We start from the raw sequence: 22,228 nt of genomic DNA on the forward strand, positions 1-22,228 counted from the left end.
GGGGCTGGTCTTGTTTCATTTGTCACTATTTCTGATAGTGACTCCTTCAAAGGAGATTGCATTATGAGATGTTGTGAGTGATATGTAAGAAAGAACAACTCTATGTAATGAGAGAAGAAACGGTAAATTTAAGGTCTGTGAAAAATAATCCAGTAGAGAAGAAAAATATGTCCCCCCTTAGTTCAGATTGCAATCTGACTGAGCCGTTGAGATCAGTAACACAAGCTGTCTCTTTCCCATGGCATCAAGCTGACTCTCAGAAAGAGGATGGCTTTCTGGTCTTGCATCTAGTTTGCTATGGTAGTCCCAGGACTAGAAAACATGACAGTAAAATCACTCCTACAAGTTTTCCCTGGAAATTCATGAATGAAAAAGGCTTGTCAAAAGATTTCTACTTGTCTATACATTTTGTCTGCCCCAACCTCAACCCAAGCAATACTGTGTATTGTGAAAAAGGAAAACTAGATTTTTTTGAAAGGTAAGTAATTATATGGGTAGAACTGCTGCTAATGAGTTCTAGAACATTCCAAAATAAAAATAATAATAATGCTTTTGGTTTAACTTTGAGTTTTTGCTATCCTGTTTCTAGTATCTGTTATTTCTTATTAAAGTAGACATAGAATGGGAATTGTTTTCTATATTTAAGACACTTGACTTTCTATAGTTAATGATTATTTCAAGCAGTTTTAAAACATTTATTACAAATAGCTTTATGTTATTAAATATTCATACTGTGAAGTTTTGAGGAACTCTCAAAAGCTTGTGTACAACTCCTTATTATTGCTAAAGAAAACCAAAGGTAAGAACAAAATTATCTCTGCACAACAAATAACAACTTCCTTGCAGTCCCAGAAAGACTCAGCATATATCACGGACAAAAGTAAATATGTTATGAAATAATGGCTAATTATGATTCTCTGTGCCACAGATGGTTTTGTACTGCCACTTGAGCCTACATCAAGTCTGTCCCCCATGGCAACAAGAAAAAACAAGGTGAGGGGAAGGGAGGGTGCAGTGCAAGAATTCTGAGATTAATCATGGAAAGTAAATTGCTATCTCTGTAACAATAACAATGTGGAGGCGTTGTTTCTTTATTTAATGGACAAAAGGGAGAATATAAAGGGCAAAAACTGTAAAGTTGAATTCCCCCCCCCTAAAATTGAGGGATATAGAAGTAGAAATGCAAAAGAAGGTAGAATAAAGAAAAACAGATAAAATAAGAATGCTCTTCCAGGGATCAGCATTTTCCATCATCTCAAGAAATATCCCTTCAAAAATGTAAAGGCAATTTGCTTGCAAGAACAGAAAAACATTGGTATCAGGAATTTGGAACAAATGATTAAGTGCATGTAAACTCATGGTTTCTGACTTCAGTGACGTGTCCTCAGTGCCTTGGTGCTATTCAACAATCATTTTTCTTAATCTCAGATCAGTGGTTTTCATAAGCATTAGCTGGTGAGCTTTCGAAAATATTCATGCACAGATCCCACCCTTGGATATTCTGATATAATTGGTCCAAGTGTAACACAAAGAATGGAATTTTTTAAAGTTCTCCAGGTAATTCTGATGGGTACCTAAGGCTGAGAATCATTATCTGATTACAATCTAGGGGTCAGCAAAGTTTCTGGGAGGTAAAGGGGACAAGTTATTTGGTAAATAATTTAGGCTTTGTGGGCCATAAGGGCTCTGTTGCCACTATTCAACTCCACTGTTGCAGTGCAAAAGCAGCCATAGATAATAAGTAAATGAATGGGTGTGGCTGCGTTCCAATAAAACTTTATTTTCATAAACAGGTAGTGGGCTGGATTTGACCCATGGCCTTAGCTTACCTACTCCTGTTTATTAAACTGTTTCCATTCCCCTTGCCCAAAACAGTTGTTCCCACCCCTGCTTACCTGTGGTTACCCCCATACCTTTGACTTTCAGTAGGTGATCTCTTATTCTACTTTAATGGAAAAATGCAGATCATCTGGTAGAAAATTCTTCTACTTCGTTGTCTATTACTTGTAGACTCAGTAAACCTATGTCTGCATCTGTCCTCATCTCTTTGTCTCCTATTAGAGATTCAGTGTCCCTTCTTTTCAAGATGAATGTAATTCTTTCACTTATACTTAATTCCATCACCCTTCCATCTCTTCTGCAGCTCCACTCCATAAAGAATACCATTTCTTATGTCTGTAATCACTCCCTTTCTATTTGTTCATTTCCTATACTTAACAAATATGTTCAAGTGACATCCTTAACCAAAGAATCCTCAGTCTTCCTCAACCCTGTGTTCTGCCCTAAATACACACCCACCCTTCCCTTCCCTTAGAAATTCTATACCTGTTGCCTCTACTTCCTCTCATCCCATTTACTCCTCAAGCCACTAGAATCTGGCTGCTGTTCCCAATATTCCACTGAAACTGCTTTTGTTAAGATCATCCACAACATATGAAACATTTCACATCGCTGACTCTTCTTAAAACTCCTCCCCCTTTTAGCTTTTGCAATACCATTATATCTGCCATAATTAGTTATTCTTCCTCTGCTGGTCACTTTCATGCTGCTATTTTCTAATATTATTTGACAAGCTCTCTCCTCTTCTTATGCTACATATTTTCATAACTATTTCCATGGCATAGACTGCTACCTACATGTGATAACTCCCGAGTTTTATTTCTAGTTCATGTCCCTTTCTCAAGTGCTAGGTTCATATTTTCAAATATCCCTTGAAAGCTATACTCAGGTATCTTCCTCAAATCTGCTTTTTCCCGCTTTATTCCCATTTGGTTAATAGCTTCACCATCAGCCCAAATGCCAGAGGCAAAATTCCCCCTCTCCCTCATGACGCCTGATAATCCACTGAGCACTTCTGTGAAGATTTTTTTTTTTTTAATTCTCTACCTGAAGACACCTCATTCTCATCTGTGCAGTGAATGGCAACCATACATATTTAACCATGTATGGTGGTCCTGCTTTCCTTCCAAATCCAATCAGCCACCAAATCCTGATGATTCTACCTCTAAAATATCTCAGCAATCCATCTCCTTTTAGCCATTCCCACTGCAACTGCTTTTTAAGCAGACTGTAGCCATCCCTCACCAATTTTTTTTAACTTGCCCACATCAGTAGCCCCTTACCTCCTTTGCCTACTTTTGCTTTCTCTTTAGGTCACTGTCCTGTTCTGTCTTCTCTTTGCTAAGAGGCACTTTGCAAAATTGCATATAGTATTTCTGTAGTAGAAGTGCCATGGTTTTATGCAAGGGAAGAGTGATCCTTCCTCTTTGGTTGCTGTCTCTTCTTGATGAACCATGATATTTCATTAAGCTTTTGATCTCAGCAATATAAGTTGCTGAAGTTATTAGGATAGAACTCCATCCTAAGTAATCTGGGCACCGCACTTTAAATAAGATGACAACAAAATGAAGTGCCCACTGAGGATGGTGATCAACTTGGTGAACGGATTCCCAGCCACAATTAATAAGGAGTAATTGGAAGAACTGGAAAATTAATTCTAAAGAGGATTCTGATTTATTTCCCGGAGCAGACTAACTTGGATATTCTTTCCATATATGAACTCCAGGATCATCAAGCAGGCATATTTCCTCCTCGACAAAAACATGGTTCCTTTTCTCTAATAGAAACACTTACTTAAGGCTTCTTTTTTCTTAATAGGAAATACATACAAGGTGTGCCACATTTGGGTGTATATTGGCCCACCCATCATGGAAAGGAAGTTCATCAATCTATAGTCCTCATTTCCCTGGGAAGCCTTTCTAGAAATGAGCTCACATTGACATTTACCAGTTTGCTGGAATAATGATTAATTTGAATGGTAGGCTATGCATTTTCAGTGTTGGTTCCTTAAGTGTAATGCTGAATGCCCTAATTTTCTTGAGTGGGGGCACCTGACATATAACCCAAGTTAAATAATTTTCCACATTCTTACTTAAATATTATTTCCAAAGTACGTTCTTCAATTGTGATGTTGCAAAATTTATATTTAGTCAGCTTTTCTCATCAGGGCACCGTAATGGTGACTGCAACCCATTGAAATTCTGGATGATTTATCAGTAATTATTTCATATGATATCTGGCATGTGCTTTCTCAAAAGTATGCCCAGTGTATTCCGTTTCCTTATCATGCCTTCACAATATTTTCAGAAAGTGTCTATTTTATTAAAAAACCTACCTTTGTATCTGGTCCTGTTGAGGCAGTCTGTTGATCTAAAGGAAATTACTTAAAATCCTTCATTATTAAATTATCTTACCTTAGTACACAAATCTAAAATAAAATCCCCTTTCCTATCTTTTATAGTAGCACTCTAGTAATAAAGTGACGTATTTCATGAACTTTGCGATAAAATCACATTTTTCATTTAGTAAAAAGAGCAAACCCCCATATTTATTAAGCAACCAGACCGCTGAAATTGCCTGATAGGAAAACTGATAGTGACGAGGGTTTGAGGTATATGCTGATAATTATCTTTTTTTCATAATCTTTTATCATAATATGAAACAAACTACCTGATTTATCATATAAACAGGCCCTCTGTGGCCTTACTCTATTCCCACCTCTTTCCCATCTTGGCCTCTGCAAAACAGGGTTATGATATGGTTTCCACCATATCTGCCAAGAGTCTTCCTGCACACCTGGCTTTGAAAGAAATTCAGGAAACAGGCGAGCAAGAGTGGTTAAAGGTAGTGTTTCACTTGAAGTTTGAGGAACAGATTTCTATAGTCATACTAACAACCTGCTTCAAGACTTGCTAGTAAGAAGTTCGACAAGCAATTTTCTCCATTTTAAACATTCTTTTCCTTTATTAAAATCCATGAATTCAAAACAAAGATTTAAAAAATATTCATACATTATGCTGGGCACGGTGGCTCACGCTTGTAATCTCAGCAACTTGGGAGGCCATGGCAGGCGGATCATTTGAGACCAGGAGTTCGAGACTAGCCTGGCCAACATGGTGAAACCTATCTCTGCTAAAAATATGGAGTGTCACCACAGCACTGCAGCCTGGGCCACAGAGCAAGACTCTATCTTAAATTAATTAATTAATTAAGTTAAATTAAAAATTCATATATTAAATAGTCTCCTATAATCTGAAACTAGATCTGCCAATAAGAATAAAATCTTAACCCCAATACTGTACCATTTTGCTTATATCTAAATGTTAACATTTTTTTAAAGTTTAATTTGGCCCCATGTTCCATATCGAATTGTAGTCTACACTGTTTATACATTCATATAAGAAAAAGTTCCATTTTTCATTCTGTTCACTCCAAAGTGACAAGAAAAAGACAAGCAGGAATTTATAGGTAAGGAAAGGTTAAATAGTGCTTATATTTAAAGCAGAAGCAATCAGGAATCCTGTTCAATTAAACTGAAGATAAGAAATAGAACTCTAGAAACCCTTCAAGAACTGGTTTTCATGTCCTCGAGTTGATCTGAGGGAGAGATCTCATTATGTTTTTTTATGAGTAAACCTGGATAAATATATGTTCAACTGAGTTATAGAAATGACTTTGTTTCCCACAGCTGCAAAGCAAGGCAGCAAGACAGACCATTATATGCTACATAAAATGACCCAAATGACACTGTATTAAAAAATGTTCAGTTAATCTTTGATTATATACTAAAATGCTTGCTTCAAACAATTGATTAGTAATAGATACATTTTTCACAGAAAGTTAATCTGTCCTTTCAATGAACTATTTCCATCAACATTCTTCTCCTCATCACAGAAATCTGTAATGATAACACATATAAAGCACATTTTCTTTCATATTGGATGAAAACTAGAATAGTCAAAACATGCACACAGTCAAAGGCTTACCGAGGTGTACAAGTATCCCTCACTGTTCATTGCCAAGTACAGCTTGGTTTGAACTCCTTGGATAGCCACCACTCGCAGACCCACAGGGATGAGGTTAAACAGAGCTGAAATTAACAAAGAAAATGAAAACAATGTTACAATTCTGAATTTCAGAACTTTTCAATGTTTCCAGCAGGACTGTCTGGTCTTGCAAAAGTAGTGTGTAGTTGGTGAGGGTATGCATATATGTCTGTTTATGTATACATGCATACACATACAGACCCCCCACAAACACACCCACACATACCCCGAGGCAGACAGATAGGTCTCATTCTACCTTTTAGTGTATTTAATTTCATGGTTGCAGCCAGATAACTGGAGCTGTAACTACATATTATTTAACAGCCTGGAGAAAATGGAAGGCTTTGGTCACAATTTCATGGTTTTTACAGTGTTGGAGGTGGGGAATCTTGATGTTTCTGGAAAGATACAGTCCCAAGAATTGTTCTGTACATTAAATAGCATCATTCTCAACAAATTAAGGTTTTAAACTGCTCCCCAAGATAACTGCTGAAATTCTCACAGTCATATCTAAAATCTACCTGTTGGGTAGAGTCCTAGACTTTCAGAAGAGTCCAATGCCCTCATCTAAATTATCTGTTACTCCATATACAAGGACTCCAAAATAAATTCAGGTCTTGTAAAAACAAAAAGTCATTTTGTAGTCCTATGTTTCCAGAGTAGTATTTCCTTTTTTTATTTTTTGAGATGGAGTTTCGCTCTTGTTTCCCAGGCTGGAGTGCAATGGCGCGATCTCGGCTCACCACAACCTCCACCTCCTGGGTTCAAGTGATTCTCCTGTCTTAGCCTCCCTAGTGGCTGGGATTACAAGCATGTGCCACCACGCCCGGCTAATTTTGTATTTTTAGTAGAAACGGGGTTTCTCCATGTTGGTCAGGCTGGTCTCGAACTCCTGACCTCAGGTCATCTGCCTGCCTCGGCCTCCCAAAGTGCTGGGATTACAGGCGTGAGCCACCATGCCTGGCTTCAGAGTAGTATTTCTTAAAGGACCAATATTTTCCAAGATTAGAGTTGAGAGGGCTCCTAGCTTTTAGTCTCAAAGAACAAAGGACATAGGAATAAAAATAATGGACTTGAAAGAGGTTTAATATTTTATTATCATTATTTTAGCAAAATAGTTGCAAGTGGGCAGCCAGTTGGTGCCAGTGAGGACTTCATTTCTCCATTTGAAGATCTGACTGCGTGAAACTTACACCCAGGCTTTCCTCACAACCACACACCACTCACTGGAGACAACTAGTGGGTGTCCTCCCACTACCAGCTGTCTACTCCCTCCCACACTGTGAATAAAAATAAAACAGTACATTTTTAAAACGTAGTGCTTGCCACACACATCTTTTGAAAATAGCCTGTGCACCTTTCTCTCAGGAGTCGTAGACCAATGTTGATGATTTTGCCTTGTTTTGTAAGTTTATTGAGGATAATAAATCAGTCTGTTATAGTTTCTGTGAACAAGAATGTAAAGGAGTCACCCTGTGGGTAAGAATAGTTTTTCTGGGATCGTTTATCTCTGTGCATATACATTCTGCTGCAGTAGGTGGGGTAATATGGATGAGAAATACTAATGAAGAACTAAATATTCCTTGGTGAGCCTACAACGTATCGTTCCTTTAAAACCAGGGTGTTACCAAAGAGGAGCTAGGACATATTGTACAGTTCAAAAGACAAGTGTTCCTACCACATGCCACTGATGGCACTTCATTCAATACTCATCAAATTAAAAGCTGTGCCCTTCTGTTATGTGAGGTAAAGGAATGTAATTGCACAGATTGCAAGCCAAGATCTCATGCTATATTTGACAATGCAATACACAGGCAAGAAGTCTGACATCTCTGAGCATGTCATGTGTTTGTCATATCCCTTTCTGTTGACGATGTCTTGTTCACAGCAGGTGTTCAACACCCATTTGTGGATTGATAGCAATCTGTATGGTGAAAATATGATACTATGTTTTTGAGAAGTAAGAGACCACAATCCCATTTATATAAAAGCTCATACTTGAAAAATTCTGAGATCTAAAAAACTAAACCGAAACTTCCAATATGGGGTTGGTTTAAAAGCCGTATCACTACATACCACTTGACAACTATAATATCAGTATATGTTTGACACCTAGTTCAGTCATAGTAATAAATGACAGAGAATGATAAATGAAATTCAGAATTATTTATAGAACTTCTTTTTTTTTAAATAACATTCTGAACTTTCTTAGTTCTCTTAATGCAGCTTATAACAAGTACAAGAAAGAAACAGAGAGAGATTTTAAAAAACTGATTTGATTTTCACCATGTTCTCTAATCACTCTGACTCAGGTTTTAATGAGCAATGAAATGTCTAAATTTCAAACATCAGACAACAGAAGGAGGAAGAGAAGAAAAAAACATCAGCAATACATTCCTGTGATTATTTAATCTTGAAAAATGGTATTAACTATATAGCAAAACTATGTACTTTTCACTATGCACTTTAAATTTCCATGAAGCCTGATTAAAAAACAAAAAACATCACCCCAAAATAAAAACTTGACGAGAGTAGCGAATCTAGAGACTGACTGATCATACTACCGCGATCTTTTCATTTCTTTAAACATTCAAGATAGATCATAAACTGGGTTGGTTTAAACTATGTCTAAAGGGACAGTCTGCCCAGATAAAAATGCAAAGAAATTATATCAGGGGTGAGCTTAAACCAAATAAATATCTTCCTGTGTGCTTTTGTTTCTCTATATCTGGTACCTTTCCTCATGGATTTAAGATATTATTTTGATCAGGATAAAAATACTATAAATATGAGAAGAAAACAGTTGACTTCATTTATGTATTTAAAACACATTCATTAAATACCTAAAATCTCTTCTTCCATTTCAGTGAAAGTTTTGAAGAAGCTTTTAAAACACAAATGTGCCTGTGTTTCTTGTTTGTTCTCTGTTATGTCTGCATAAAAACAACTTCTATTTGATGGGCCACTTCATCAGAGCCATGCACCTAGTTGGCACCCAGTGTTTGCTGAAGGCAACACTGAAGCCATGCTTCTTCATCAGTTGGCCAAGGTCAATTTCTTAAAAGAGAATAATTAATAAAAGTATATGTTAATGTAGGTTGGAAAGGCAACATGTTGAACTGATAATGCTACCGTGAGTTTGAAGAGAAAGGGAAAACTAGTCTTTTAAAATGTCCTTCCTTGCACCCAGGGCAGATATAATAAAACTACTTCCATGGAATGCCTATCATCTTTTCCTTTCCAAGGGAAAATACATAATTTATAATGGCTGATTTCCTCATGATGAGATTTTATTGAACTGACATTTATCATTGTAATAAATCTACATAAGGCAAGGTTAAATGCATAATATCAAACATATGTTTTCAGAAATGGATATATCTGGATAAATGTGAACTGATTTATCATGACATTGCTTACTATGTCTGAATAAAAATAACGCAATTCAATCAAACTAAATGAGAAAATATGCTGAAAATAATGAAGGTTAATAAAAATAAGAAGAGTAAGAAAAATATAAACATAGTATCACGAATACATATTAGGGAAATATTATATACATGAGTGAGTGATAGTTGAAAAAAACAACTTGTATTCTCGTTATGCACATTTAAAATAATTAAACAATACCAATAAAATGGCTTGGTTTTAAGGAAAAAAAGAATAAATTTGGATGGCTGGCCTTCATGATATATCAGTTTAATCATTAAACCTTCTTGTTTCATGATGGCCTATGCCCCACAATATCCTCAATGGCAAAGCTAAGCCAACTCACTAGTTTCTGGTCACTCTTAACATCAGAAGCAGATCCAAGCTCTACTGACTTGCTATTTCTATTGAGATACTTTCCATTTGTATGCATCATGTTATGACAATACTTACCTTTAGTTGACTTACCCCTCTATTTTAATCTGCCTAAATACAGATTCCTGTTATCAGACTATGTTCTTTAATGGTCTTTCAATATCATTAGTAGCATACAGAAATGCCATGCATATCAGTCAGTTATAAGACAACCAAAGGCAGAAGCTATGCATATGTAGGAACTGAAGAGTAAAACCTACTGTATGATTTGAAGCTCCACAGTAAGAAATGGAGCCTTGATACATGTGTGTGTGGTGTGTGTGTGCATCTCTTAAAATGACTACTTAGAATGTGATCTTGATGAATTTGGTATATTGCTGTTAATAGGACACAGAACATGAACTATCTATTTTTTTTTATTTCTTTTCAGGAAACACATGTGAACACCAGACCCAAAATATTTCTTCTCTGATTTGTACCCGGGGACGTTAAAAAGGGGAAAGAAACGTGACTGGACAGGCTTACTGGCAGCTAATCATGAACTTCCCTTCAATAATGCTCAACGGACCCATTTTCCTGAGGCACTCTGGAAAGCAGGGCAGCTTACGTCCCCTAATTCCTTCCCCAAATATCAATTTGCACAATAACTTATGGGAATGTTTTATTGCAGATGATCACTATGCACTAATGTCTGTTATTTGATTACAGTAAAGCCCTCTAGTTACACTTGCCTAATAGTTTCAAATAGAAGACTATGCATAAAAGAACAACTAGGATTCACTATAAAACTTTAATATCACAACAGTGACATAGAACTTTTGCAAAACAGTGAAGAACCATTGAGTATGAGGTTTTTTCATCCTCCATACCAACAAAGCTTTCTTCAATGGTAATTAAAAGTGACCTCCTCTTGAGGTTATAGATCAGCCATCAGCCCACGAAGCATTCCTAAAAGGTGGGAACTCTTTACACTTATTGAGACCCTCGTCAATGGCATTGCTGTAGCCATATATCTCTTAAAAAGCTGCAGAGTATACTGCTTAGCATTCAGACCTACTTTCCTTGGCTATTTTCTCAGCCGACAATTGGAATATTAATGTGAAATTATCAAAGGGTTTGAGAGAAATTCAGTAGAAATTAGAGAAAACAAAAAAAAATTGTGAGAACTAAGTGTTTTAGCCTTGTGGAACATTTAATAAGTCTCCAGAAATCTGTAAATTGCAAGAAAACATCAATTATCATTGAAGAGAAGCCTGCACTATTTGTGCATTTATACTTTTATTACTCTTAATAAATAAAACATGTAATTAAAGGTTACGTAACATCTTGGAATCACCTTCTTTCAGTAATTAGAAATAAAACCTAATTATTTTTTATGTGTCTCTTCTTTAGGCTCACCATTATAGTCTCCAATTTGGTCTTAAACCATGGTTAAAAAGAAAGAACTAAAAGAAATCCCTTTACCCACCTGTGGAGGTATCTCAATGTTAAAATTCCACTAGTCTCAGAGTTATCAGTGTGTGTGTGGAGCAGGGAGCAGAAGTGAAAGCTTGTAATGATGAATTTTCATGGTATGAAACCACTCCTCTCTCTTGGGTTAAGACCGGTTCTTAAGAGTAGAGATAAACATGCTATTTCTGGATCACTGTGTGGGTGAGTAAATTTTCTGTGGGAAAAAAGTAATAAAATCCAAAGGATAGCCATAAATCTATCTAGATTTCCATGGAGATGACATTTGGATTATTCTTCAGATGGTGTCAACATTATTTGCCCTAGTTTACTATCTTAGATAGACTCATATTCAACTTCCTTTAGGTTAACCTGTGTAAACACGATTACGTAGTGTGAATATATTTTGCATTTAATTCAGGATTTAGGAAAGCGTATTTATTTTTAAAATAAATAAAAACAGAATGTTAACAACATGCTGGCATATACTATTTATTTTGCAGTCACTTACTGTAAGTGCTGTCCTCATCTTTGGTGCCATCAATGGTTCCATCCGCCTGCAGCTGCAAGTGGTAGCCTTGTCGGCTGTATAGCTTGGTAACTATACCCTTAAGCTGAGGCTCTGCAAAGAGAACAATGATTTGGATCAATTGATAAATTGTGCCTATGTAGTTGAAAAGACTCGGAATTTCAATTTCTAATTTCATTTGCAAATCTTAATGGAAAAAGTCAAACTACACTTTTAAAGTGTCTGGAAGAAAGAAAACAAACTCCGAGTTTCAGAATAAATTTTCAAACTAAAGAAATATTTTATGTCTACCTGGAAACATTGGTAAAGCTTCTGAAAGTGTCTATAGTTTCTGATAACCTGTCCTTTGGTTTAGAGTGGAACTCTATCTCATTGAGTATTTGTAATGGGTTGGCAAATGGCTATTCTGCCTTTTGAAATTGTGCTACTTTTCATGTGAAAGGAAAAGGAGAAATACAAAGATAATTCAGAGTTGTTTGCCAACCGACCAAGGACCAAAAACCCACTAGCAAAGATTTCCTTCAGAATGACCACAATTTGAATAAATAATCTCCTTTATTCTAAGAAGGTAGAAAATGCATAAATAACGTGGAACCCCATTAAGGAAACTGTATTTGGAAAATTGAGCCTTTTATACCAAAAAAGGGAGGAGGGAGATACAACCACCATTAACATATCTTGTCATATTAATTATCATTAGTGAAAAATGTGTGTGAAAAGAGCAGGGTTTTTGTTGGTAGGAAGGAAAAAAATCAGTGCATACTAATTTTTCAAATTTCATATCAGAAGTATGATCATCAAAAATATGAGTTCTTAATTAAAATGATTTTCAATTATGAATAACCATAGACTAATCAAGTGTCTAATTTACCAATAACAGCCATGTTATCCAAAATTTTCTTTTACTGAATATAGACACCTGCGCTGAAATAATATTTATGTGATTATTCGAGCCACATAAGCATGCTTTGCAACCACTTAAGCCTTTTTGAAACAAGCCTAATTTACAGTTAATGCATTAAAAACTTTGTGCAAACAGAAAACGTTATGTCTGCTTTTCCATCCCAGGGTGTAGCACACATAAATGGAGAAAATAACAGATCGGTGAGTCTTTTTTTTTGGTAATATTTATCTAGTAAAAGGTAGAAAAGAGTGTAAAAGATTCATTTGGTTGAGAATGGCAAATAAACTGCATGCTCGCTTGAAGGGTCTACCTTGACGCAACCTGACACCTAGAGCTGAATTTCCAGTCGCTGGAATATCGCGCTACTCTTACCACTGAAATTGTTCAAAAGCACCACAATCTGGGAATGAGTGAGTTTAAATTCCCTCTTCAACACCGCATTTTAGTAGCATGTAACCAATTACACTAGTCTAACCAAATCTCTCAGCTCTTTGCAGCAAGGTTCTAGAAATCCCCCCTCCCCCCGCCCCAGCAAACATTTCGAAGCTGCACCACAAGTCAAGTCTGTCCCAAAAAGCTTAAAAGTAATCAAAGAAACGCAATGCCTAGACAGCAGAAGCCCACATCCCTTGGAGGTGGAAGCTAGAGGGGAAGGGTCTGAGGCAGAGATAAAGGCAAGAGAGGGATTCCCCAGGCTCTCCTGGGGCGGGAGGATGGTGTCTGCCCAGCTCTGCGCCTGCAATTTCCACGCCATACATATCATAGCCATGTCTGGGTCACGCCTGCCCAGAGCCCACCGGGCATGCACATATGTGACATGTCCGAAGCTGAGGGCAAGCCTCCCAGGGCAGAGTATGCCCCCAGGCTCTGCGCCTGTCCCAGGGCAGTTGCAATGCAGCAAGCGTGTTACTGTTACGGAGGCAAGAAAGCCATCGCCTTCCCACGCACGCACACAGGCTAGGTGGCCTCTTCTGCACAAGATGGGCCACCAACAAACTCACCTATGCTACATACCTGCTCCCCACCACCCCCACCTCACTCGTAAAGTATGGGGAAAAGAAAGCAAAAACCCTTTCCGACCTGGTCTTCTTCTGCGCCTCTTCTTGGAGCCGAAGAGTTTGACCCGGGAAAAGACATTTAACTTGTTTTTGTCGCAGCTGGTCTTGCCTTTGCTGGGGCTGCTGACACACTTGCAGGCGTTGGATTTCTCGCGCTCGCGGGCTTGCCTCTTCTGACGGATGAGCGAGCTGGCGATAGCCGCCGCCATGGCCACGACGCCCACCACCACCGCTTCTTTTGCTGCCCCTCTCTGGGTTCGCCTCCTCCTCCTTCTCCTCCGCTGCTCGTCCGCTGTCTCGCGACTTCGCCGCTTTGGTCTCCTTAGCCTGCGTTTGCCCGGGCTTCTCCGCACTCGGGCTTCAGCCAAGGAGGGGGCTCAGCATGCCGTCCAAGCTCCTCCGGCGGCGGTCCGGCTCCCGCGCGGGCTGCTGGCTGCCTGGGTCGGAGTCGACGCCACAGCCCCGGGCCGGGATCGCGGGCGAGACTGGCAGGCGGAGGCAGAACTGCGCGACTGTGTGCGGTCGGCCCCTGCGCCCGGCGGACACTGTGCAAGTCCAAGTGGCTCGGGTCGGAGTTTCGCGGCACCCCCCGCCCTGTGCCGCGCGGAGGGGGCCAGAGGAGGGAGGCGGGCGGAGGGAGTGAGCGCGGGCGGGAGAGAGGCCGGGAGCTCGGGCGGCCGGAGGGAGGAGGGAGGAGGCAGCGCGCGGGGGAGCGCGCCCTCGCCCTGGCCCCTCCGAGTCTTCGACTAGTCCTTGCAACTTCTTGGCGTGATAATCGGGAAAAGTTGGCCCGTGCCAGGTTTCCGACAGGGATCAAACAGGTAATGGCCTCGCATCTTCGCTGTTGCTGCTGCTCTGGGCGCGGCACAGTCGCAGCACAGGAATTCAGCCGCCGCAGGCACCCTCCGGAACAGCGCGACAGCCTCCTAGCAGCCCCCTCCCGCGACGGCCCCTCCCTCCCGGGGCTGAGCCCGTAGGCTCGGAGCCGCAGGCCGCCCCTCCCACCCCCACCCCCACCCCCACCCCCACCCCCACCCCCACCCCCACCCTCCAAGTCCCCGGCCGTTCCGGCTAACACCTGTAGGGGCTTCCGCACTGCCCCATCGTCCAAATCCTTCTCCCCTCCTTTTCCCGAAAGGAGCTTCGGGAGGAAACAGTGATGGAGGAGGAACTGGGATGAGGTAGTTGGGCTGACGGAGCGGGGGTTTGCTCGGCATTGGGGGATGGCGTGGTGGGGGTGTTTCCTTAGTGTTTGAGCTGACCAGATTGTGCTCCGGCTGGAGCCCCTCAGAAGTTCGCCAGATCCCTGCCTCAGGCTTGGACGCACCAACAACCCGAAGAACCCTCACCCACCCGCGCAGAGGTATTTTGCTTGGCGACACTTGTAGCCATTCAGGAGAGGAGGCCAGAGTCCCCAGACGGGTTCAGCCCCAGCGGTAGCAGCAGAAGCAGGCACTGCAGAGCTGCGCCCGCACACCACGCTGCCACCCAGTGGTTTTTGCTGACTTTTCATTTCAAGCCAATTTGTAGGGTCCAAAACCTGTTTTTCCTCTGCGCCTCCTTATCTGTCCGCTCAGATTTGGGATTCAAGCAGAGAGCTTGGGTCGTGTACCATAAGCATTACGTATTTGGGAAATGCAGAGTCGAACCTCTCTATTTAAGCTGTAGCCCATCTCTAATCTCCTAACTTATTTTTTTCTGCTCCTCCAAAGTCAGGCAGCCTCCATCCCTCCAATTCAGGAACCAGTCTGGCTTTTTGCTGGCCTCACTCTATTAACAAGTTCTGTCCTCTTCCTGTGTTATATTTTATTCTGGAGGAAAAGAAAGAAGAGGTTTTGAGGCCAGAAATGCAGCAAGGAGAAATGGCCTATCTACATCCCTACCTTCAAACAGACACAATTATTTGACTATTTTACTTGATTTCTGAGGCCAAATAGGAAGCAAAATAGAGCAGCTGTACTACCTGGCAGCCCTACACCGTCTTTACTGGACTCCTACATGGCACCCCCATCACCTCTTTTCAGAACTAATGTAGATTTGCAAAACCAGATGCTCAGCTTATCTTCAGACTCCAGCCTTTTTTCCTTGCCTGACCACCCAACAGACAAGCTCGGACTCAGCAACACTGAAATGCTTTCAGGCTTCTTAGCCCGTAAGAGCTGAATCACCAGACCCTTCTGTAGATTCCATTGCTTCACGGGGGAAGCTGTTGCTACCCCTCCTTCCACTTCTCCCCAATCTTGAAATGTCTCTTGCTCCATCAGAAGCACCACTGTGTGTCTGCAAGGCAGACTGGGGTAAAGGTTGCAGTGGGTTGAGACATAGTTACAGGAGAATGATGCCAAAGGGTCTGACATTTTCTACCTACTCTTTTGTGCTTTTGGCTTTCCCAAATGAAAAGGGAGGCCAAGGTAGACGAGAGTTTTAACACCTCAAGTCTATTCAAGTATCCACTTCTTTAAAATTTGATTCATAGGGAAAAATAAATCCCTGATGAATGACTGACTGATATTGATTCTGAAGAGTAGGAGGCTATTTCCTAGTTCAAAATGTATGTGATTGTTGTTTAAATTCCAGATACCACGAAGGGAAATATCTGACATAAAGAGGGGTCAGGAGAAGCTTTGATCAAGCCCAAATATTTGGGGTGGGTGATGAACAGGTACAAGTCTCTGCTTATTCTCTGCATGTTTTTACCTTCTGCCGAGCACCAACTCCAAGGGCCTTTTGTTTCTACTCTCATTTCTCTCTTGGGATCCTGACCCAGAGCAGGCATGCAAAAGCTAAAGAAGGATGAAGTTCTGATTGAGGAAGGAGATAGACCTTAGAAGAAGAGATGGTATTGAGAAAATCATAAGGGCTTTGCCACACCGTTTTTCCTCCACTTCTCCTCTCAGATAGCTCTCACTGTTTGCTTCTGCAAACACCATTCATAAGGTATTTTCAGGATGCCTGTAGAATTATTGGTGTGGACACTCTGTGGTACATATTAGAGGTAAACAGACTCAGAGAAGACTTCAGGAATATATAACAAGAATGGCAGGGGCATTTATGACAAATTTGCAAACACAAACTGTAAATACATCCTTTTGTTTCTAACTCCTGTCTACCATCCACATAAGCTCATGGAACCACTGGGCCGAGGCTGATAACCAGGTGATTCTACACGTGTTTGCAGATGTCCTTCTTGCTCTGATCCTTCTCTCCCTGATTAAATTGTATAATATTGAAAAATGAAGAGTATGGGGGAGGGGGAACCAGGCTCTCCCTCTGTCACATGTTCCTGCCAACCCACAGAAGGTATTTCTGTCTTTTTATATCCTGACCCCCTTGAATCTTTTGTCTTCGTGAACAGGAAAATGCATGGCACATAATTAATGAGACTTGAGAAGGGGGCATCTCTCTGTGATCTGTCTGCCTACAGAACTCATTCATTCTCCTCTCCCTTCCACAAAGAGAACTCACAAAGGCCTGTGACCAGAGGGCAAATTCAATCTGGGGCAGAAAGTGAAAGAAAACCATTTTGAAATTGGGTCCAAATCATATTGCTCAATGAACTTAACCATTAATAATACAGATACTGGCCAGGCGTAGTGCCTCATGCCTGTTATCCCAGAATTTTGGGAGGCTGAGACAAGCAGATCACCTGAGGTCAGGAGTTTGAGACCAGCCTGGCCAACATGGTGAAACCCTGTCTCTACTAAAAATACAAAATTAGCCAGGCATGGTGGTGCTTGCCTGTAGTCCCAGCTTCTTGGGAGCCTGAGGCATGAGAATCACTTGAACCCGGGAGGCGGAGGTTGCAGTGAGCCAAGATCAGGCCACCACACTCCAGCCTGGGCGACAAGAGCGAAACTCCACACACACACACACACACACACACACACACACACACAGAGAGAGAAAAAAGAAAAAAAAAAAGCAGATATGTTCGCATTTTCCTAACTCTCATGTCTATTTCCCAGGTGCTTAAAATTTCAGAGACGAATGTGAATATTACTTTCAAATCTCCAACAGGAAACTATGCCAAAGTCACATCCATCTTGAGAAGGTATAATGAAAGAATTGCAGCCAATCCTAGAGAAGCATATTTTGCTTTTCTTTGCTGTCCCACTGCCATCCTGGGCCAATAGTATGACATTTGTGTAGGGGAAGTAATAAAGAATTCTCTTTTGACACGTATTTCCAAATCCCTTTTTCTCCAGTTTTGATTTGTTCCTAGCAGTTCACATTGTGCCCTTGCTATGGAACTTCCTGGATATCCTCCATATTTGTACATTTCAATTATCTCTGCTTATCCCTGGTGGTTCAAACTCTTCTATGCTCTATTCTAAGGTAGGGTCTATTCTCCGTTGTTTCTCCCAGGTGTCCGCTCTCCCATTGCATTGTCCACCAACCTCTCTTTTTGACCACGTTCAGAAAGAAAGAGTTCTTAGCTTCTTTTTCTAACTCAACTCCCAAAGAGTTGTAGCCTGGCAGGCTGGAAACATATGTTTTAATCCTATCTCTGCCACTAATTGGCTGTGTGACCTTGAGTATGTCATTTCTCCATATTACAGGCCTCAGTTTTCCCATCTTTAAAGTAATACTTAGACAAGATTGGCAGTTTTCACCTTGTATTCTTCAGCACTCTAAAAGTAATGAAAAGTAATAAAAGTTCCCTCGCCAATGTTTCAACAGCAGATTTCATCTATTTTAACTGTTTTCGTTTAACTGTTTATTTCTCTTTCTCTTTTCGTCTGTTTTATATAGTGGAGCTCATTGTATGATATCTTATGTAAAAAATAAAAATGAAAAGATTCTGGTACTAAAAACAAAATGTTTGAAAACCTCCAGATGACATGTTCCTTAAAGTCCTTTTGGCTCTGGGAGCCTATGATTATTTTTCCCATATGTTCCTATTCCTACTTCTTTATTTTCCCCTCTTCATACTTCCCATCTCTCTGTTCTCTTCCAACCCCATGAGAACATAAATTCTAAATTGGATTCCAAGGAAAAATGCAAAAGTCCCTTTGATTCCACTCCTCGTGGGTTCACTTGAGAACTAGGTTTTAGCATTCTTTTCAGAGAGAGTTATGTGACTTATCTGGGCATAGAATGCTGATCGTTCTCTGCCAATCTCTTTTGGCAGGCCTCAGAGGAGCTGTAAGGAAGCTGAGGGGACCTGCTCTCAAGAGGCATCTCCAGGAGAGAGACAGAAACCCAAACAGATGTGACTGTGATGAGTAAAAATGAGAGAACTCAGACAGCCTAATCGGGAGCAGCCTCAGTCCATTCTGAGCAGAAAGGAATTGGCTGTCTTTCTGAAATTCTGAAAATGAGAAATTTCAAACACCCTTCCTATGTGAAGATAAGCTCACTCAGAATCACTTGCCAGTTTGTTCTCCTTCTACACTAACAGTTCACCAAAATATCTGAGTGGCAAGTTACCTGGTCAAGGACTGATGATGAGCTCAAAGAAAGGAAACGCTGGCAGATTCAAATGCACCAACGTCGAGTAACACTGGATCTCCCCATTTACTAAGTAAGGCAGCAGAGAGAGTATTTACGAGACGAGGTAGCCAAGTACCACCTTTTGTGGTCTATCTAATTATGTACAAAGGCTCAGAGAAACAACTGGATGGAAATACAAATGAGGAGTTTAGAGAAAAGCTAACAGAATAGGTTCTTTTCAGCCAGCCAGGCACAGTGGCTCACACCTGTAATCCCAGCATTTTGGGAAGCTGAGGCAGAAGGATACCTTGAGCCCAGGAGTTACAGGCTGCGGCAAGCTATGATCCCGCCACTGCATTGCACCCTGGGTGACAGAGTAAGACCCTGCCTCTAAAAAAAAAGAAAGAAAAATAAGAAAAAAGAAAGAAAAGAAATAGACTCTTAACACTTAACTCCAGGAAGAAAAATGCAATTTAAGGAAATCTTGTTAGTGTCACACTAGAATTCCAGGTAAAGAAAGAGTGACTACTATATTCTGTTACATACCCTGACACATATATTAGCTGGCAAAGATTAGACCATTTAGGGGAGTTATACTTCAGAAACAAAGGTCTCCAGAACCATCCTTTTAGAAACTGATTGGCCTTCCTGAACTGCATTTAGAATGAAAATCCGCAAGACCTAAGGCTTGCATCACACTAGGATGGTGGCTTGGTCTTCATTATGTCCTGTTTCTGAGCTCATTCTCTAAATACTTAAGCTATAGAATTTACTGATGCTACCTCTGATTTATATTTAAAATCAATTGAGAACACTGATTAATTCTGATCCTTAAGAAGAAAAATCCTATAACCCACATAAAAATTTCATTGTTCAGTCATAATTTATGAACATTAAAGCCATAAAATGCCCTGATGGTATTAATCATGTCTGTGAATTCAGCACTTCACCATTTAATTAGCCATGGCAGCTGCAACATCAAGAGTTCAAGGCCTCTGATTACCTGCTTGGCCATTTAATCAAGAAAACTTGGAGAGAAATAGCAGCTTTCTGGGGCAGAGGTTTCTCTCTTAATCTTGAGGAGAGAATACAAGGAAATGAGCTTAAGCTTTAATATGTGGGGATTTAAGTTTTGTACAAGGAAAACATTCTTTTCAGTGAGGGTTGTTAAATACTATAATTGATTGCTGATTTTTCTTCTATAAAAGCTTTTATGAATACAACAAAAACCTTTTCTATCTAGGTAGGTATGTGGGTTGGTTTCCATTAAGACTATCATTCTGTCATAAAAACTACACGACTATTTGTATAACCATGACCTGCCACCAAGAAGTAATCACAAGGAAAGTGGAAAGGGGCAGTAACACCATTATGAGAAGGCAAAGGTCCCCTCTGATAGGGGCATGGGGATTGCTAGTGTTTTTGTTGTTGTTGTTGGTTTGTTTTGTTTTGAGATCTGGTCTCTCTGTCACCCAGTCAGGAGTGCAGTGGCGTGATCAGCTCACTGTAACCTCTAACTCCTGGGCTCAAGCCATGTCCCATCTCAGTCCCCAAGTAGCTGGGACTATGGGCACGTGCCACTACATTTAACTATTTTTTTTTTCTAAGGCTAAGGTCTCACTTTGTTGCCCAGGCTTGCCTCTATCTATCTCCTGGCTTCAAGTGATCCTCCCGCCTTGGCCTCCCAACGTGCTGGGAATTACAGGTGTGAGCCAAAACACAAAGCTAATTGTTAGTGCTTTTGCCTTTGGAAGATCATACTGGATGAACTTGGAGCATGTGGATCAAGGCAGTCACATTCATTTCCTAAAGTTTCTCTCATCCAACTTGCAGAAAACACTTTGTAGACACAATAAATGTATTATTAATCAAATGGGTTGCTTCAGTGGTGACAGAGTGTCTAGAGCCAAGAAGAGCATCAGGTTCTCTAAGTGAATTTGATTCTGTTTTACTCAATAATATTTGAAGATCTTGAAGGAACAATTTCTATTTTATGAACTAAGTAATGGCTAACAAACATAAGTGAGGTGTTTCTATGGTGAGACATTTATGGCAGGCTAAAAATGTACAAGAATCAGAGGCAAAATATCTGTAACACTGGGTTCATTTCTTGCCCAGTGAACTAGGTAATCTAAATGAAAAGCTAGGGGAAAAAATGATGGAGGATTTGAGGCAGAGGCAGACAACCTAATTTTTCTGGATTTAAGCCAATTCAGGAAATAAAGTTACTGGAAGGTGACCTAAACTCACGATTTGAGGAAAGGAATGCAGTGTGGGCAAATGATCTAGTGTCTGTTATTATTTAGCATATGGAGGCAAGATTCACAACCAGCATTAAGGAACACTGGATGGATTTCCTACTTGCCAATGGCACTGTTTGCCCCAATTTCCTATCAAGAATTTATATTTTTTAAAGCAACAGAGAGGTAATGGGAAAATACTTTAGTGTTCCCTCGGGGTTAAGAGTCTTAACACATCTCTTTTCAGACACTGACCAAGATTTGGGCAGAAGAACCTGGTATATTCAGAGAAAATACTATCCTCCATATTCTAAGGAGGAGATGAAAGACAGGTTGATAACCCACCTGAGAATTGTGCAGATGCCCTAGATGATTTTTAAGCTCTCCCCTCTGCTTTAGATTTGTTTTTCCCAAAACTGGGGTTGGAAATGGTGATAACACTCAATAAACACTATGGTTATAATTGGACAAGCAACTTGTTAAGTGCTATAACCTTATTCCCTTTAATCCTTACAACAACATGTAAGGTAGAGATTATCATTATTGCCCTTGCAAAGGTGAAGAAAGTGAAGCTTAGAAAGACTATGTGATATGACTATGGTTTCCTGGCTAGTACATAAGTGGAAGTGCAAGTATTTAAACTAAGGATCCTTAGCCAAAAAGTACATTTATGTATACAAGGCGAGACCTTTAAATACTACTTCTTTCCTCGTTGGCAGTGGGTCTGGAATTTGGGAGGCTCAACAGTGGTGCCTGCATGTGACTATCTTTTGGCTTGGGGGACTGAACAAGATGAAATATAGCATGATTTTCTAATCAGTTTTTTTTTCTTTAACAAAAGTGAATTATGAAATAAAAATAATACATATGATCTATGCCTAGTTATAAGCACAGTTCATAACACTCAATAACTTCTTATAGCAATA

The 22,228-nt window shown here is 40.2% G+C and overlaps 1 protein-coding gene across 2 annotated transcripts in view; it reads right to left on the reverse strand.

Moving 5' to 3' along the window:
* Nucleotides 1-22,228, reverse strand: part of FGF13 (fibroblast growth factor 13) — a 585,452-nt gene that overhangs the window by 65,960 nt on the left and 497,264 nt on the right. Inside the window, exons 1-3 of one of the 2 annotated variants that reach the window (XM_055267594.2) lie at nucleotides 13,652-14,589; nucleotides 11,650-11,760; nucleotides 5,826-5,929 (exon numbers count right to left, since the gene is read on the reverse strand). In XM_055267594.2, the coding sequence (XP_055123569.1) occupies nucleotides 5,826-5,929; nucleotides 11,650-11,760; nucleotides 13,652-13,838 (402 nt within the window). In that variant the 5' untranslated portion in view covers nucleotides 13,839-14,589. Of the gene's footprint in view, nucleotides 1-5,825; nucleotides 5,930-11,649; nucleotides 11,761-13,651; nucleotides 14,590-22,228 lie in introns of those variants that run through there. The other variant, XM_055267593.2, reaches the window with a different exon arrangement.

The sequence above is a fragment of the Symphalangus syndactylus genome, chromosome X (genome assembly GCF_028878055.3).
Source record: "Symphalangus syndactylus isolate Jambi chromosome X, NHGRI_mSymSyn1-v2.1_pri, whole genome shotgun sequence".
NCBI lineage: Eukaryota > Metazoa > Chordata > Mammalia > Primates > Hylobatidae > Symphalangus > Symphalangus syndactylus.